Below are 18,603 nucleotides of genomic sequence, written 5' to 3'. Positions count from 1 at the left end.
TGAAATTATAAAAAGCATCAAGCAGAGAAAGCTGGAGTATTTCGGACATGTAATGAGAGGTCCCAAATATAGGTTGCTGCAAAATATTATGCAAGGAAAAATAGCAGGCAAACGGAGTCCAGGACGAAGAAGAACCTCATGGTTGAAGAACTTGCGAGATTTGTATGGTGTTGATACAAGCATGCCATTTAGGGTGGCAGTGAATAAAATTAAGATAGCTATGATGGTAACCAACGTTCTGAAAGGACATGGTACATGAAAAAGAAGAAGACAGATAAAAGATATAAAAAAATTATTAATAATAATAAAGGCAGTTTTTTTGTTTTTATTCGATTCAGAGTTGGACCACCATCTCCATATAGCTATTTCAGCATCCCATGCATCTTCAGTGAAGCTATGCACTCTGAAGCGAATAATCGAGAGTTATCAAGTAACTCTATGAGAATACGGTAACGTTATAAATAACATGTAAAGTATACAGTAAAATAGCGTTACCGTATTCTCCTAGGGTTACTTGATAACTCTCTATTAACAACCCTGTCTATTTAAGGGAAACCATCGCGATACAATGATTCCACCTTTTGAGACGAAATCTAGCGACATCTCTAGCAAAACGAGGAAAACAACGAAAAGCCCTAGATACAAAGTTTACTACTTACCCTCCCTACTACTACCCTACTAGTAGTTTACTACTTACTAAAAAAATTATTACTTACCCTCATCTTATCGGGTACTGTAATATTCTGTTGTTGATTGGTGTATTTCAAAACGGAACCATTTTCATTAATAGCATCATTGGAAAGTGGAATCCATGGATAATCGCTTATAGGAGTAAATAGGGGTAATTTAGCAAAATGTAAGGGTGCACTTTGGTTTTTGGATGGAACAGTAATACTGGTAATAGTAGATTTAGTAACAGGAATAGTAGGTTTAGTGACGACAAAATTATTTTTTAAAACAGTTTTCGGAGCTGTGAAAACAGTTTTTGGAACTGTGAAAACAGTTTTTGGAACTGTGAAAACAGTTTTTGGAACTGTAGTTAGGTAACTGGAAGTTTTAGTAGAAGCTAGAAGCATGCTTGTGGTGGTAGAGGGTGTCGATGACATTTTAGATTGGATAAAAATTGGTTTAGTACTAGTAAAGGTCGGTTTTAAAGCAACTGTTTTTGGAACTGCATATAAATTGCCTGAAGTATACGGCAAAACAATGTTCTTGGGTATATTTAAAAACATGTTAACATTTCCAGTTTTTGATTGTAATAAAATGGTTGGTGCCTTGTTGAGCTTTACAGTAGATGAAGTAATGGAAGGGACTGTTTTGGCTATAGGTAATACACTTCCTGCTTTTCTATCTGTAAGAGAATAAAATACATACTTAGAAAATATGTCCATAAATTTAAAGATAAGACAACCTTATTATCGTGTTATCGTGTTATACACACAATCTTCCAAAAAGCTGAAATGTTTTTTTTTGAAGAATTTATATCGGATTTTGATTTTCAATTATAATTTATAATTTACCTATTCATATTTTACCTATTTACCGTTTTTATAATTTACCTGTGGCAGGGGTTCCCGTTCCCGACCTTTTAGTAACTGCGTACCACCTGAAATATTTTGAAGATTTTGGCGTACCACCAAACATGGGGGGAGGGGTCATGGAATGGAAGAATGCCCCCGATCCTATTGTTTTTAGAAACATATTTACTATCAGAAACATGTCCATTGGCTTGTTGTTTTATGGGCACAATTATGGTGTCTAATTTTAATTTAAAAATATATACAATAATTGTCCAGTACTTAAAACCAGTCTCACACAAGTAACTAGTGATAAATGGCATCAAAAACAACATAGCTTGCCAGAAGAGCATTGGATACTCGAATTTACACCCGATCCAGAAGTCAACCAATGATTTCTCTTTAAAGCTGTCTTTCATAGAACTATTTTCTGTTAGATCGATGAATATTTCCTGCAATTACAACTCATTTGGTGAGGTTCCTACAAAAGGATTTCTGATCCAGTCAATCTTCAGAGAAATATTTATTAAAAGTTTCTTGAAGAGAATCCAAGTGAAGAATTATGTCACCAACTACATCTGGTATTTGAGATATTTCGAGGAATGCAGTACTGCCACATCCGCAGACAGAGGCCCAGCGTAATAGTTTGTTTCACCCACGCGACGCGTACAACCTGAAATCGTCCCGCGTACCACCAGTGATACGCGTACCATCGGTTGGGAACCCCTGACCTATGGTATCACGATAAATCGTTTTTTCCGATTATAGCGTCATCTATTCACAATTCGAAAAAATTTTTCGAATAAAAGTTGCTTATTTTTACGTAAGCAATCCAAATCTGCAATAAGAAATGGGCGTTTCCGTTTACGATTTTAAAGTTACCCCCACCCCACCTCCAGGGGATGGAGTGGGAGGTCGTGTTTAGTGTCATTCGACAGATTTTTGAAAAATATTAAACGCGTATTTTTCAGTTTCTCGATCCAATCTGTATTTCGCGAATTATTTGATCGTCCCGCGAATTATTCGATCGTGCCAGGCGACGAGCTCCACCCTGGGCACCAGGTACTTCGGAGACCATCGCCGTCATAAAATTTGTGTTCACTGACCTCCAAAACCCCCAAATATAAAAATTGAACTAATTTTCGTCAATATTTTCTGAGTTCTAAATTTTTCATTTTCCATCTCTTCAAGATGCACTTTGAAAATGCATTTTCTCACGCACAAAATTTTTTGCCGGAGATCAATTTAGTTCACAAAATTGCCCAACACTCTCTCGAATTGAATGCAAAAAGTTGCATGATTCATCTTACTGCACAAAATTCCTAGGTTTTGGGCTTTTTAGTGCTTCGTTGCTTCGTCTACTACGCATATATCTTCGCGTGCTACAAGATTTGTCATCACCTGGGTTTTAGATATATTTATTTTCAATCCCCCTTCGAGCGAGGACAGGTAGAGCTATTTTAAAACTTCTTTTAGACCGGACAGTATCGTCGCCCCCGCTAGCGAAATTATTCCGATTCGATTTTTTTGCACAAACTTACTCAAAAAGAGATCCTTATAACATATCCACAGGGTGCCGGGCGGTGCCGTGGTCGAAAAATTGTTTAAACAATCTTTTTTAAACAAATTCACAAAAATAATTTTTTCATTTCGAACAAAATTTTTTTAGATAAATTGGCTTATTCTGAGCAAAAAAGGTATCTTGTCATTTTTTTCTAAAATTGATTTTTGTCGAGTTATACGCGATTAAAAATTTGAAAATTGCGAAAATGGCCATTTTCAAGGCTTAATAACTCGATTAAACATTATTATTATGAAATTCAAAAAGTCACCAAATCAAGTTTCAAATCCCGTCTTCAAGGTCCTGAAGAGATTTTTGTCATTATTTTATTAGAAAGCTGTTATTTTTAATTATTCACAATTAGCGCTATAGTCCAGGGTGCATCGTCGCCCCCGTTAGTGAAATTATTCCGATTCCATTTTTTTGCAGAAACTTACTCAAAACGAGGTCCTTATAACATATCCACAGGGTGCCGGGCGGTGCCGTGGTCGAAAAATTGTTTAAACAATTTTTTTTAAACAAATTCACAAAAATATTTTTTTTATTGCGAACGATTTTTTTTTTAGATAATTTGGGCTATTCTGATCAAAAAAAGTCTCTTGTGATTTTTCTCTAAAATTGATTGTTGTCGAGTTATATGGCCATTTTCGCATTTTTCAAATTATAAATCGCGTATATTTCGACAACAATCAATTTTAGAGAAAAATCACAAGAGACACTTTTTGCTCAGAATAGCCCAAATTATCAAAAAAAAAATCGTTCGCAATAAAAAAAATATTTTTGTGAATTTGTTTAAAAAAATTGTTTAAACAATTTTTCGACCACGGCACCGCCCAGTACTCTGTGGATATGTTATAAGGACCTCGTTTTGAGTAAGTTTCTGCAAAAAAATGGAATCGTAATAATTTCACTAACGGGGGCGACGATAAATCTTGGACTATTGGGACCGTGCAAGTTCGGCAAAGCGACCCCTATTTCTACGCTCTATACTAAAATTCGCACTTTTAATTATATTGGCCAATTATATTAGTCCTGGTTACTGGATAATTGTCAAGGCCATAGTCCAAAAAAATAATAAGAAGAAAAAATAAGATTCAGGTTATGTTATGAAAACGTCAACAATTGTATGTAGTAAATAAAATTAGTTATTAAAATGCAGTACTGCAAGCAAAATAAAATTAATTAAATTTACCTTTATATAATAATTGCATATCATATCAATATTGTGGAGCAATATATAATTTTTCTGCTTCATTGACAGAAGGTATGAAATATACGTCAATTTGACAATTTCAATTGACAATATGAATTATTTAAGATAGTTGCAATATTTCTCCGCGACTCGCGCAGGGTCGTTTCTCGTTTCCCCTTCCAAGTACTTGCACACCGCGAATAGCGCTAATTGTTAATAATTAAAAATAATCGCTTTCTTATAAAATAATGACAAAAATCTCTTCAGGACCTTGAAGAAGGGATTTGAAACTTGATTTGGTGACTTTTTGAATTCCATAATAATAATGTTTAATCGAGTTATTAAGCCTTGAAAATGGCCATTTTCGCATTTTTCAAATTTTTAATCGCATATAACTCGGCAACAATCAATTTTAGAAAAAAATGACAAGAGACCTTTTTTGCTCAGAATAAGCCAATTTATCTAAAAAAATTTTGTTCGAAATGAAAAAATTATTTTTGTGAATTTGTTTTAAAAAAATTGTTTAAACAATTTTTCGACCACGGCACCGCCCGACACCCTGTGGATATGTTATAAGGACCTCTTTTTGAGTAAGTTTGTGCAAAAAAATCGAATCGGAATAATTTCGCTAGCGGGGGCGACGATACTGTCCGGTCTATTTGGCCTCATCTATCCTATCAGGTATTATTACAATATAATCTGCAAACCTCAGATGGCTAAGCTTTTCTCCGTTTATGTTTATGCCCTTGTCGGTCAGTTTTGCCCTTTTACATATATATTCCAAAAGCGTAATGAACAGTTTAGGCCATATGGTGTCCCACTGACGTACTCCATGTTGTATCGGGAATTTCTGGAGTTGTCGATCACTCACTATAACACTGGCCGTTGCGTTTTTTGTTGATTTTTTATTGATTTACGGTGTCAAAGGCCTTTTCATAGTCCACAAATATTAAAGCTAGTGGTTTATTATATTCAGTACTTGCCAGGGTTGTTACTAGTTACTAGCAAAATACTATTTTTTAATTACTTCAATCCGTCCAATTAAAGTTACCCTCTATGTATACGAACTGATTACTCAAAACAAACTACATACTCTTAACAACATTTAAAACCCTTCAAATTAAATTGACTTGAGTACTTTCTCTAATTACATCCTACTTATCCAAGACATAAATTGTTCTAGAACAGTGATTCAGATAAAACTTTACAATACAAGAGGAGATATCGGTGTTTTTGTTTTAGTTAAAAAGTCTTGAATATGACCTGAATGTCTACCTACTGGTGTTGATGACTTGCATTTTAAGAACTAGAACGATCTTTTAAAAGAATGATTATAAAATAATACCGTTTTGTTTTATTATATATAAAGTGTTTAATATAAAATTTGTACAGCGATAAAGTACTGCATTAAAATTCTGTGGGCAAAAACTATACCTCTACTCATGGACAAAAATATTGCATATTTTGAAATTATCATGTGAAGTGAAATTTTTTGTGCTGCAATCCCCCTTAGTCCAAGAGGAATAGGATTTTTTTTTCGAATGCGATGTTTTAAAGTGTCATATAAATGCTCAATCGTATTTAAATCTAATATGGGTTATATGGTGGCCAACATAATTTTTAAATTGAATGCTAGAATGCTATATGTAACCTCATACAGATCGTTAATTTCAATGACGGCAAATTTTAAGTAAGTATTCACTGTTCTAGCCACATGAAGACGTTTGTTATCATGCATTAACATGAATCTGTCATATCCAATATGGCTGTTAAACGGCAAAGCATGATCTAAAATGCTTTTAGTGTACATGCCAGCTGTCATTCGCCCAATCACCTACACAAGTTCCAAGACCTTTCCAAGAAATACCACTCCACCAATATCACCAAAATTAACGCTCTGTATGAAGTTACCTCTAGCATACTGTTAACCATATGGTTAACAGTATGTAAAGGGGGATTAACAAAACTTCATCTGCAGAAGAGTTGGCGAACGTTATATCGGTTTTAACCTCATACAGAGCGTTAGTTTTGGTGGTGGCGGTATAGTGCTTTGGAGCGGTATTACTTTGAAAGGACATACCGAACGTGGGGAGGTGATTGGGCGAATGCCAGCTGACATGTATATTGAAAATATTTCAGAAGATCATGTTTTGTCCTTTGTCAGCCACATTAGATATGACATATTATATTATTCGTGATAAAGCACGATAACGCACATGCTATGTCGCTAGAATAGTGAATACTTACCTTGGCGACATTCGATTTAAAAATTATATTGGCCACCATAAAGCCCATATCAGATTTAAATCCATTTGATCACTTATATGAATGGCACTTTAAAAAATCACATTCCAGAAAAAAATCCTATTCCTATTGGACTAGGGGGCTAACAATTGCAACACAAAAAATATTTAACTTCACATGATAATTTCAAAATAAGCAATATTTTTGCCCATGAGTGTATATTAATTTAATTAACCATAATCATCTTTTTACTTACACTTCCGTCATTTTTCGTTCTTGTGTATATTGAATGTTCTAAATTCATCTTGTTTAAAATAATTCTGGGAAAATCCTACATACATTGACCAAAACTAATATGTAGTATTGTACACTTTAATGCGTGCATAATTCTTGACAGCAATAAAGCTCAAGAGAACTACCAATACAGTAATCTTCTGGGAAGAACATAATAAAATATGAAAAACCCCAATTAAAGAGTGATTATGATTAGTTGTGATGATAGACATTAATAGACTTTATCTTACGAACAAATAACAAATTTACATTATAACAAATATAGAGTTTCACTACACAGACTAATTCTTCTTCTTAACCGAGTTGTGTTTTATCTTAAGTTAGTAACCATCAGCGAATCAGCGCTATTTAACGCCTTTATGAAAAGTGTTGTTCGGATGGTTCCATACCATTGCCTTAAGTTTTGCAGCTAAAAAATTCTGCGACGGCCTGAATCCATTTTACTAGCATTCTTGCATAATAAGCATATGTTATATTTTTTAGCATATTTTTAATGCTTCTGTATATCTGATGATCCACGAAATTCGCAGACTGCGCCGGTAGGTTTAAATTTTAAAGGCTTCCACTTTCTTACACATGACACATGTAAAAGTCTTAAAGGTTTGGCTACATTACATTAGTACAATGAAGACACAGAATCTAAGAATATGAGTTTAGTTGAGAATGTAAGAATATGAGTTTTAAACTCTATTAGATACCTTATTATTTTGCGAGCCGTGCCAGTTTTTATTAAGTGTGCAGCCTAAAATATATGTACTACTGAATGCGTCCTATGGTGTTTTTGTTACATTACATAATATTTAACACGTTTCTTTGTTTGTTTACTACCAAACACTACCGACATTCAACTTGAGTCCTACCTCTATTCTTTGGTCTGCCTCACAAATCAACAGTTCTTACAAATCTTTGTCCAATAGAAGTACAGGATCATCTGCGTATCTAATTAATTATTTAGTATTTAGTAACTGTACCGTAAAGAGTTATCTTTCATATATTCCGATGTGTATTATGTCACTTGTTAAAAAAGAAAACATTAATATAATTTACCTTCTCTCAGTTAGAAAGTTAGAAAAGTTTAAATATAAATAATATTTACCTAAGAATGGAGCCTTTCTTCGATCTTCTTTATCTTGACACCAGGATGTCGATAGTACTGATTCTCCTAGATTTCGAAGGTTCTGTGTATATTCATTATTTGGAATTTGGCCCGTTTCCCATTCATCTCGTTTTTTGATAGACTTAACTTGCTTCGCTGATTTGACCTCATCGTAATTGTCAGGTATAAAATCTGGATCTTTTTCGAGTTTTCGCTTTGGACTTCTACTAGCACAGCATGGACTATAGTCTATGTCCATATAAACGTCGTTCTTCGGTATGTTTTCAATTCGCCTAAAATGTGCTTTATGTAGAAAAATTGAATCTATATTGTAGGGGAGTGCATTTAGATTTTCACTTCGGAAAAAATCAAACAAGATAAAAATTTTTGTAATTTCATTAAGAAATGTTTAATAAACAACATATCAAAAAGTTCTACTCGAGAAGTGGGTGCTTCATTTTTTATTAAACAAATGAACAGCGAAGTTAGATGTTTTTTTAAATAACTCCGAAAATATAATTTTTAGGAAAAAACTGACTTGACCATTGAAAAATTCAGAAAATTTTACAAAAAAAAACTTATATAAAAATTTTTCTATAATTAAATCTCTAGCTCCTGTAATTTTTTATTTATAACGCTAAAGTCACCCTTCTCACACACATTGGCGCACTGTAAACTAGCGTTGGAAGAAGTGCACGGTTGAGTTTTTTTAATGTAATTCTTTAACTAGTGGATCAAAAGAAATTTTACAAATTGGACATGAAAGAAGATGAAATAAGCTATATTATGGTTGTAATAAAAAGAAATAAAATTTATGGACATAAGTACGGTGTGGGCGGAAAGTGAGCCTTACGTGAATTTTGTTTAAAAATGATTTAAAAATGTGTAACTAATACAATTTAACTTATAAAACTCTAAAATTTGCACAACTTACCTCTCAATCATCTTACTAAACGATGTTTCATTCAAAAAAAATCTCAAAAATTTAATTCAAATAATACGATGTCTCAAAAAATGTAATTTTTGAAAACTTCGTAGTTTTACAGAATTCCCACCATTTTAAGACGGTATTACTCTAGTTTGAATAAATCTAATACAATTTTTTTGCTATTTTTTTAAAGCTTGGGATGTAATCTTTAAAAACATTGAATTATTTTGATTTAAAAATGAAATAAACAATTTCTTTTTGAGAAAAATAAGAAAGATAACAAAAATGTAATACAAAAACCGAAAATTACCAGCTGAAAAAATGTATATTTAGAGTGATCAAAATTTTTTTCTGTAAAATTTACCTAAAATACATTTAATAATAAGCTTCAACAATAATAAATATTCAACAAAAACATTTTTTTTAGCTCTTATACAGTATGTCTGCGTAACTTGGAATCTATTGATAACTTTTTTAATATCAGTTTTACAAAAAAAAAGTTATTCTTTATAAAATACTCTGCATCGTATATAACATAAGATGCAATCATCAAATATCAAATTTTGTGAATTTTGTACGAGGTATGTCAAAAAATATGAATTTCACTCAAGAGTAAAGTACCTTTATATTTCACAATATCAAAAATTTTTATAAAGAAAAGTTGTTTGGAATTAAAAACTATGTTCCAATATGTAATTATTATATCCTTCTAATCGAAAATTTGTTTTTTTTTTTAAATATTCTTTCTAATACATTTTCATTTTTAATATTATTGTGAAAATTATTTGTATATCTTTTTTTTAAGAATGAAATTTCATATTTGTTTGATTGGATTCTACTTGTTTTTCATTTAAATATCCGCCATTTTGGATCCGCCATTTTGAAATTTAAATTTTTAATCTTTAATTCAGATTCAACAACCTGTTAAAAATAAAGACAATAAATGTTTTAGAAAAATGTTCTTTTTATGCTCTTTTTAGAAAATCCGCATTTTGGATCCGCCATTTTATAGTTTATAATGTTAACATTTTTAGTTAGGTTTATCAAAGCTCTCAAAAATAAATATATGTAGAAATAAATACATTTTGTAAAGAAATGATGATTTTACAACTATTTTTTAAGTTATCCGCAATTTTGAATCTGCCATTTTATAATTTAAATTATCAAAATTTGATTCAGGTTCAGCAACCTCTCAAAAATATCCACATATATGTAAACAAACACGTTTTATAAAAAAAATTCGAATTTTACAACTACTTTTTAAGGATTTTTAGGAAAAAATCCGCCATTTTGAATCCGCCATTTTGAATTTGCAAATTGTAATGTCAGATTCAGGTTCAGCATAATCAAAACTAAAATAAAAACATTTTTTATCAAAATAAAATGTTGAATTCACTCATATTCTTAACATTATTTATACAAAACAATTGTTATTGTTTAAACAATTAATAAACAATTAGCTGCGAAATTTGTGAGTAAAACTTTTTACTTTAACATATTTATAAACTAACAAAAAAAGTTTTAGAAAAATATAACCTTGTTTGATTTTTTCCGAAACATTGTATCTTTTCGTTCTAATTGCACTCCCCTATTGAGTAAAAACAAGATGTCAAGGGCACCCATTTAACGACAATGTTAACATTATGTCACATATCTCTGTAACCAAAGCACTTACACACCTATTTTTTTTATTTTAAAAAATTTTAAAATACTTTTACAAAAACGCTAAAAAGTTTAGATTTTTTTTTATTTTACTTGTCTTTGTACATTTTTTCAATAAAACTTTACCAGAAACTTGATATTATCTATATACAACTACTGTAAAAATTTGAACCTTCTATCGTCTAAGGATCCAGAGATATTTGGCATCAAAAGTTAAAAAACCTAGTACATACATATTCGGGAAATCTCGCAAGCAGATTTTATGCACGCAAGCAGAACCAGTCACCAAAACTGTCAAAAGTTGAGTGCAGACGTTCAAAAAACAAATACATAATGTTGTAACCATGGATATTTTCTACTACATAATAATATATCGTTGGAAAGAGAAGAGTCAGAGAATAATTTTCGATCCTAACCCAAAAAGACTTAAAAAATGCAATTTTCGGACTTTGGCTGCCCTTAACACGTTGACGGACAGAACGTCTATGGACGTCTAATTTCCATTGATGTAATGTGGCACAACGTCTATAGACGTCATTTTTAAAATAACGAGTTGTGACAAAAAATGTCACATTACATCTACAGATGCATATTAAATGTGGCACGATGTCGATGGTCGTCGTCCACATGTTTACAAAAAATGTCAAAAAACTCCAACTCAAAAAATTCAACAATTTCCTGAACTCAACTTTATTAAATTCGAAAACGATCAACTTAAAAGAGAAATTACAAAATACCTTTTGTATAAAAGGTATCAAGTACTACCAATTATTTGCGTAAAATGTAAAATTATGTTATTGTTATTAAATCGACTTCTAAATCGGAAGACTTTGTCAACGCATTGGATGCCCTTGCCTTTTCGGCTGTTGACAATGTAGTACAAAGTCACGTATAAAATTGAGATTAAAAGAAGATTTCCAAGAATTACCCAACCGTTTCAAATTTCATTTTGTTTCTCACGTAAAAACGCTTTTGTCAACTTGCATACTAAATGACGGGAATAAAAAGTTTAGGTTACATCTGGCGAACAACTTAATTATTCTGAGGCAGTAAAACTAGTTCTTGTTTATGAATGCATTGGACTGGTTCTGCATCGATGTTGATTCTTGACTTGATTAATACTTTACGTTTTTAATTAAAAATTAACATAAAAAATGTCGCAAAATCATTATAATATGTACATTCTTTCACGGTTTTAGCTGTAAATTGACCGCTTGGATTGACATGCAATTTGGCGTACGCATAGCTAACATGCAAAAGAAAAAATTGATATGGTGCCGATGTGTGCTTTTGCCCTGGGGGTGAGTTTCACCCCATCTCGGAGGTGAAAAAATATATGTCCAAGATAAGTCCCGAAATGGATAAACTGACTAATTTTAAGCAACTTTTGTTCTTTATCTATAGAGTTTTTTCACCAAATCAGTACATTTCGAGTTATTTGCAAGTGAATATGTTCATTTTTGAACAAAATAACCACGTTTTTAGACGGTTTTTCGCAAATAACTCAAAACAAGCATTTTGACGAAAAAAATATTCTTAGCAAAACTATAGCCTATAAAAAAAAGAAAAAAAAATGGTGTATATATTAGGTCTCTATATCTAGCAAAAGCAGAGTTATAGCTAATGAAAAATAGGTTCATATTCGAAAAATTCCAAATAAAATAATTCAATGTGAAATATCCAAATAATGAAGCATTCTTGGGGAAAAAACATTTCAACTTTTTTAAAGTGTTTATTTCTGTTTTTATAAAAAAAAATTCAAGCATCAAATGTAGGCAAGTTACGCTCAAAATAAAGTTGGTCCCTTTTGTTTTGGCAAAAAAAAATCAGGAAGATCACCCCCCAATTAGCAACTTAATAGTTATTTATGATATAAGTGTTAAAAGTACACGTTTAAGGCACGCATGTGAAAGTTTGCAGAATCAGCGATAGCGAGTTCTGCAATTCACATGAGTGCCTTAAAAATGTACTTTTTAACACGCATATCATACAATATTTTTTCTACAAACGTAATTACAGGACAATATCTACTAAAAATGGTAATTGAACTTGACTGACATTCCATTTTTATATTTTTTTGACATAACATCAAAATTGCCTATACGGTCAATACGAACTGCAGTGCCTTAAAAATATTTTAAAGCACTAGTGCCTTAAAGTAGCATTTTTAACGCTCGTATGGAGTGCTAAAAATTGCATTTTTAACACGGTTGTAGAAAAATGAAATTAATCGTTACCGCTTCACAGGTTACTTTACTTATGTTGTGTTTATATGATCTGTTTCATCCATTCAAAGTGCTTATTTTTGAAAAAAAAAATTGGTTTTAAAATAAAAATTTTAAAAATTATGATTTAAAAACAAATTTTTTCTCTCTGTTTTCTCTTCAAAATGTTTTCTCTTCAAAAGGCGCTGGAGATGATTGATGCCGTTGAAACTTTAGACGTTGATGCTATATATAGGTACTGAAACCCCGGAATTGAATGTGCTTACAGACGAGGAGTTTGGCGATGAGGAATATAATGATTTTAACAGGCTGTCCGAGAGAATTCTAAGAGCACCTGTTGAACTTGTTTTGCGAAATAGTGAAAGAGATTTCGAAATATATGATGATATTGACGAGGCTCAGCCTTCCAGATCATCAGCAAAAGCTAAAAAACTAGTGAAAGGAAAGTTGAAGTGGATCTTATGGACCAGAATGTAGCTAGATACCAAGTAGGAATTTGCTCTAAAAAATGATGGTGGTGTCTATTTACATTGATGCTGGACATAACTATGGACATAATGGTCTATTTACATTGATGCTGGACATAACTGGACATAAAAGATCCAATGATCCTATGCCACAACTAGAATTTCGAAGGTATCTGGTAACATCGTATCTTACGAAATAAGGTACCAAACCAAAAGATGCAGGCAGGCCATCTTCGTCCAAAGTAGTCGTAGATATAAGATATGAAAAGATTGATCATCTCCTGACCTATATTTCTGATAAGAAAAGGAGACGTTTTGCAGATGAATGCTGTATTTCATATGTGCATGGGTTGCAAGTGCAATGTGGGAGTGTGCATCAAGTGCAACATAGATTTTCATCTACAATAACTTGATTATGATTTTTCATTTATTTAGTTTTGTATTTGTTTGTTATTTTGAAATTTATAATCGGAAATATTTTAAATATGTTTGCTCCTATATCTTCCACCGTTACATATATGTAACGGCAATTTTCTAAAAAATCAAAAATAATTAAGAAAAAAAATGCATTTTGTTTTAAAACCTTCTTCTGAATACATCAAAATAAAAAAAATAAAATTTTGTAAATAAATTAATTCAGGATCTTAAGGGTTAATACGTATGTATATTTAATTTAAAAGTACAATAATTGTACCACTGTTTAAAAGAAAATTCACAAAAATGTGCTTGAAATTGTTGATTTCAAACTATCCTCCCTTAAGTGAGACTGGTAAAAGTCAAACTAACTAGTTTTTAGGTGCAGTTCATTTATTACTTCTATTGTGATATATTGTCAAAGATATTTCTTTCTATTGTGTGTTGAGAATATTATTAGAAATTTTAATTTTTAACTTTTTTTAATATTGAAAATTTTTTTGTGGTTTCTCGGTTTTTTCTGCCGTGACTAATAAGTTCCTTAACGCTTTAGTGCTGTTTTCTAAATGTATAGGTGTAATAATGTGTGATTTATTGTATCTTTATAGATGCAGAGATAATTTGATAGTAAAATCCCATCATAAATTTTTGTTTATCGGCCGTTTAATAGGTAAACGTAAAATGAACTATCAGGTTTTTCGTTCAGAAAATAAAACGATTTTCTGATACCAATTATTTGGATACATTTTGCTTATTCAATTTTCGATACGATATTAAACTTTCTTGGTTTTTTAGTTTTTGATTAGGAATTGCGATTAGTATCTTTAACCGCGATGACCTAAATCTTTAATGTCAGAAATGTTTCACCTCTACAAAAACGACTATTACGACTAAACGACTATTTTTTGTCTGAATGAAGAATGTTCATGTGGATACACTTCTTTTTAAGCGTTTAAAATATAATACTGTAAGAAACGTGCAGTGCCGTACCATGTGAACGGGACCTTTCTACATAAAATTATCAAAGAAGTGTTTAAACGAAGTCTAAGGGCAAGTATTTCAACAGCTACTTAAGCTTTTGCTTAGCTAAGCCTCTGTCAAAAGTTAAGGAGAAGCTTAAGCTGGGTGCCGTATTTCCATCTTTTCCTTAACTAAACTGGTCCTCAACTGTCAAGTTAATTGGTTTGGTACCTCGGAATACGCCAAAATGCCAGAACTAACTGTTCTGAGGTAAAAACCACTACCGTTACCGTTGACAGTTAATTTTATCTTGTCATCTGTATGTGTCTAATTCATTTTTACTTTACTTAATTTTGTTTATATGGTACATGTGTTGTTAGTATATTATCTATATTTTCTCTGGATATAAAATATGTTTCATTGTTATTTTGCATAAGCAATAGAAGATCCGTCTTTTTAATTTTGTTTATCGGATATATTCTTTAAAATGTCAAATTATAATGTAAGTTTACTTTTGTAAAATAAATATACCAAGCATTGTAGAAATAAATAATTTTTATGTGCCTACACCTTCTAAATGCAGTAAGAATTTTATTTTAATAATCGTTAATAATCCAATAATAACGTTATTACGCAAAAGTTGGTTTTCAAAATAACTCTAGAATTATTAATCTATAGAATTAACCTTAAAAAACAGAAAACAAATTTTAAGCAAAGGCTTAAACCAACTCCCGCGCGAGCTTAAAATTATTCGGTTTAAGCCTATGCTTAAGCCTCAAATCGAAGTGGACATACAGGCATCTAAGCTCAGGTTTAAAGTAAGCTGTGGTTTAAGTGCGGTTGGAAATACCGGCCCTAAGAAGAGTTATTTTCCGATTTTACAAAGAAATTAATGCAGAATGTAGATTCTGATTTTTAGGACCGGACATATTGCAAATTTTTCATCGCGTTCAAATTTGCAGTTCCAATCTTAAAATCTAGCGGGCTCCAAACTTCTTCCCCCGTCACTCACTCTTGGCAGTCCGCGCGAAAAACGTTACTTTAAAGGGCTACTTATTTCAAATTAGTCGTTGTTCCGTTCCGTACAGATATCATAATAATAATCGATTAAAAATTGATTTGGTAATTCATGCGTTGTTATTACACCTAACCTAACCTAACATCTAACATGCTTGTTTACAAAAAACAGCATGGAAAAATTGTTGATACTAACTCATGCATACAAAAAAATGGAATAATCATTACACAAAAGAAGCAACTGTGTCAGAATAAATATATATGTTAAAAAAATTATATGGGAATTATTACATTCAATACTAGTAAGTAGTGGAGAAAAAACTATACTACATTTTTTTGCTAGCAAGGAATATTACTTATACATAGACACATTGAAAACTTTTTCAATTTTTGAATGTCTTTTATTTGTTTATATACTTACGTCAATTCCTTGCATACATATTTTGCGAACTGAAAACATTTCACTTTAAGATGCATTATCGATGATGGATTGCATATAAAACATTTCCAATAGTGAGCGTTTCGTATTTGGTAGTACCGCGTAGACGAAAAATTAAATTGGACGCAAGTCTACAACAAAAAAACACATGTATTTTTATAGTCGTTAGATCCGTATATAGGTCGATATGTACCCATCTGCTTGCTGGATGAAACATTTTTTTTTATTAAATATCATACATAGACAAATATTTCTAGCATGGGTTGCCTATCAAAATCGTGTCATAGCTATCCTCTAGGGGGGGGGGGGGGGCGTAAGGGTGAAGTCAATATTTCAAGCACATTTTTTTGGAAGTATGCTAGAATTATTTTATTTTTAAATTACATAGGCATATTCAGTACAATGCATAGATTATTCAAGAAAAAATTCAAGGAAAATAAATATTGAAAAAAACAAGCCAACGATGGCAAATTTTTGAAAACACTTCAAAATATAATGAATTTTGCGGTGGACATCAGAACTCATCATTGGATCATGGTAAACAAAAAATTCAAAAATATTTTATTAGCTTATGAGTTTTTTGCGGTAACACTGTCGACTTTTTTTAGTTTTATCGATTTTTGGCTTTTTGATATCACTCAGAAATAAAAACAACGAATTTTTTTGTAAAAAAAGGGTGAAAATCAACCTATTTATTATTGTTGAACAAAAAATAAGCATAAAACAAAATAGATCTCGACTGCGTTACCTCAAAGACTGTCTAAAAAAACATACACAATTCCAGGTGGGTCGGTCAAGTAGTTTTTGAGTTAGAAAGTCTACAGCCTTTACAAAAGCAGTTTTGGCGAAAAAGCGTTTAAGGTATTGTCAATTTTTATTTTCAATTTCTTTTTTGTTTGTCAAATCCTAAAATGATGCACACCGGAATATTTTTGAATCCGGAGTAATTTACAAAAGAGAATGAGAACAGCTCTTGACCGTTGTTCACTATGTTCAAGCGTGCTGGGTGCTGGTGCGAACCTACTGCAAAGCGAGTCGAAGATAGGGATATTCAACACTATCTCCCTACCTCCCTGCCTTCGACTCGCTTTGCAGCAACTTCGCGCCAGCGCGCTTGACCGTGGTGAGAAACGGTCAGCAGCTGTTCTTATTTTCTTTTTAAATTACCCCGCGATTCAACAACATATTCCAGTGTGCATCACTTTACGATTTGACAGACAAAAAAGAAATTGAAAATAAAATTTGACAATACTTTAAACGCGTTTTTCTCAAAACTGCTTTTTTCAAAGACTGTAGACATTGTAACTCAAAAACTACTTGACCAACCCACCTGGAATTTTGGATATATTTTCTTTAGATTTTCCTTGAAGTAACGCTGTCGAGATATTTTTTGTTTTATGCTTATTTTTTGTTTAACAATAATAAATATGTTGATTTTCACCCTTTTTTGCAAAAAGGGTGAAATTTTCGTTGTTTTGACTTCTGAGTGATATCAAAAAGTCAAAATTCATTGTTTTTTGAGGTGTCTTGAAAAATTTGCCACCGTTGGCATATTTTTCAATATTTCTCCTTGAATTCTTTCTTGAATAATCTATGAATTGTGCTGAATATGCTAATTTATTTTAAAAATAAAATAATTCTACCATACTTTAAAAAAATGTGCTTGAAATATTGATTTCAACCCCTACGCCCCCCCTTAAGGATAGCTATGACACGATTTTGATAGGCAACCCATGCAAGAAATATTTGTCTATGTATGAAATTTAATAAAAAAAATGTTTCATTCGGCAAGCAGATGGGTACAAATCGACCTATATTAGGATCCTGTACTATTACAAAAATCGAATATTCATTATACATTTTTAATTTTTTGCCATTTTTTCATTTAAGTATTCGTCCACAACTTAATAATAAAATGACTCTAGAACCGGAAATACCAGATATTACCACGAAATGAAGAAGTTAATGTAAATGCACAGGAAGTGCGAAAAACACTTGAAAAGCTGAAGAACAGAAAACCTGCAAGTATAGACGGAATACCAAAAGAATTATTACGGAAATATTGGGAATCAGCAATGACTAAACAACATTAAATTAAAAAGCCCAATAAAATATCACAAAAGAGGAGAATTACCGAATTAATTCTACTTACTATTTAAAAAAGGAGATAAAAAATGCCAGAAAACTACAGAGGTATAAACTTGTTGAATACTATCCTACATCTTGTCACTAAAATTTCCTTCTGTATAATAAAGAAGTTCCTCTAAATATCTAAATCTATTGAAAACATCTATGAATATAAGTCAGAATAGTTTACAGTATAGTACCTACGTTTCAAAATATTTTAGAAATCGCTACCTTAATCCTATTACAAAGTCATTTGTATTTGAGTACTATGGTTAAATTTTCGTAGATGGACATACTGAACAGCAGGTATAATAATTAAAAGTACAATAGATTAAAATTTATTAATATCTACCTGTGCCGAAAACGTAACCACATCATTCAAATACAAATGACTTTGTAATAAGATTAAGATTAAGCTTATCACCAGCTGAACAGACGGGGTCGTGAATTGTAAGTTTTT

The 18,603-nt window shown here is 31.6% G+C and overlaps 2 protein-coding genes across 3 annotated transcripts in view; one reads left to right on the top strand and one right to left on the bottom strand.

The window, feature by feature from the left end:
* LOC114329904 (uncharacterized) overlaps positions 1 to 18,603 on the bottom strand; it is a 140,553-nt gene that overhangs the window by 8,738 nt on the left and 113,212 nt on the right. For both annotated transcript variants that reach the window (XM_050645279.1, XM_050645278.1), the window contains exons 8-10: positions 15,999 to 16,147; positions 7,905 to 8,197; positions 717 to 1,351 (exon numbers count right to left, since the gene is read on the bottom strand). In XM_050645279.1, coding sequence (XP_050501236.1) covers positions 717 to 1,351; positions 7,905 to 8,197; positions 15,999 to 16,147 — 1,077 coding nt within the window. The remainder of the gene's footprint in view (positions 1 to 716; positions 1,352 to 7,904; positions 8,198 to 15,998; positions 16,148 to 18,603) is intronic.
* The window catches only part of LOC114329905 (uncharacterized), a 787,321-nt gene that overhangs the window by 676,817 nt on the left and 91,901 nt on the right, over positions 1 to 18,603 (top strand). The window lies entirely within an intron of this gene.

The sequence above is a fragment of the Diabrotica virgifera genome, chromosome 3 (genome assembly GCF_917563875.1).
Source record: "Diabrotica virgifera virgifera chromosome 3, PGI_DIABVI_V3a".
Lineage (NCBI taxonomy): Eukaryota > Metazoa > Arthropoda > Insecta > Coleoptera > Chrysomelidae > Diabrotica > Diabrotica virgifera.
This window is presented reverse-complemented; position numbering and strand designations above follow the sequence as displayed.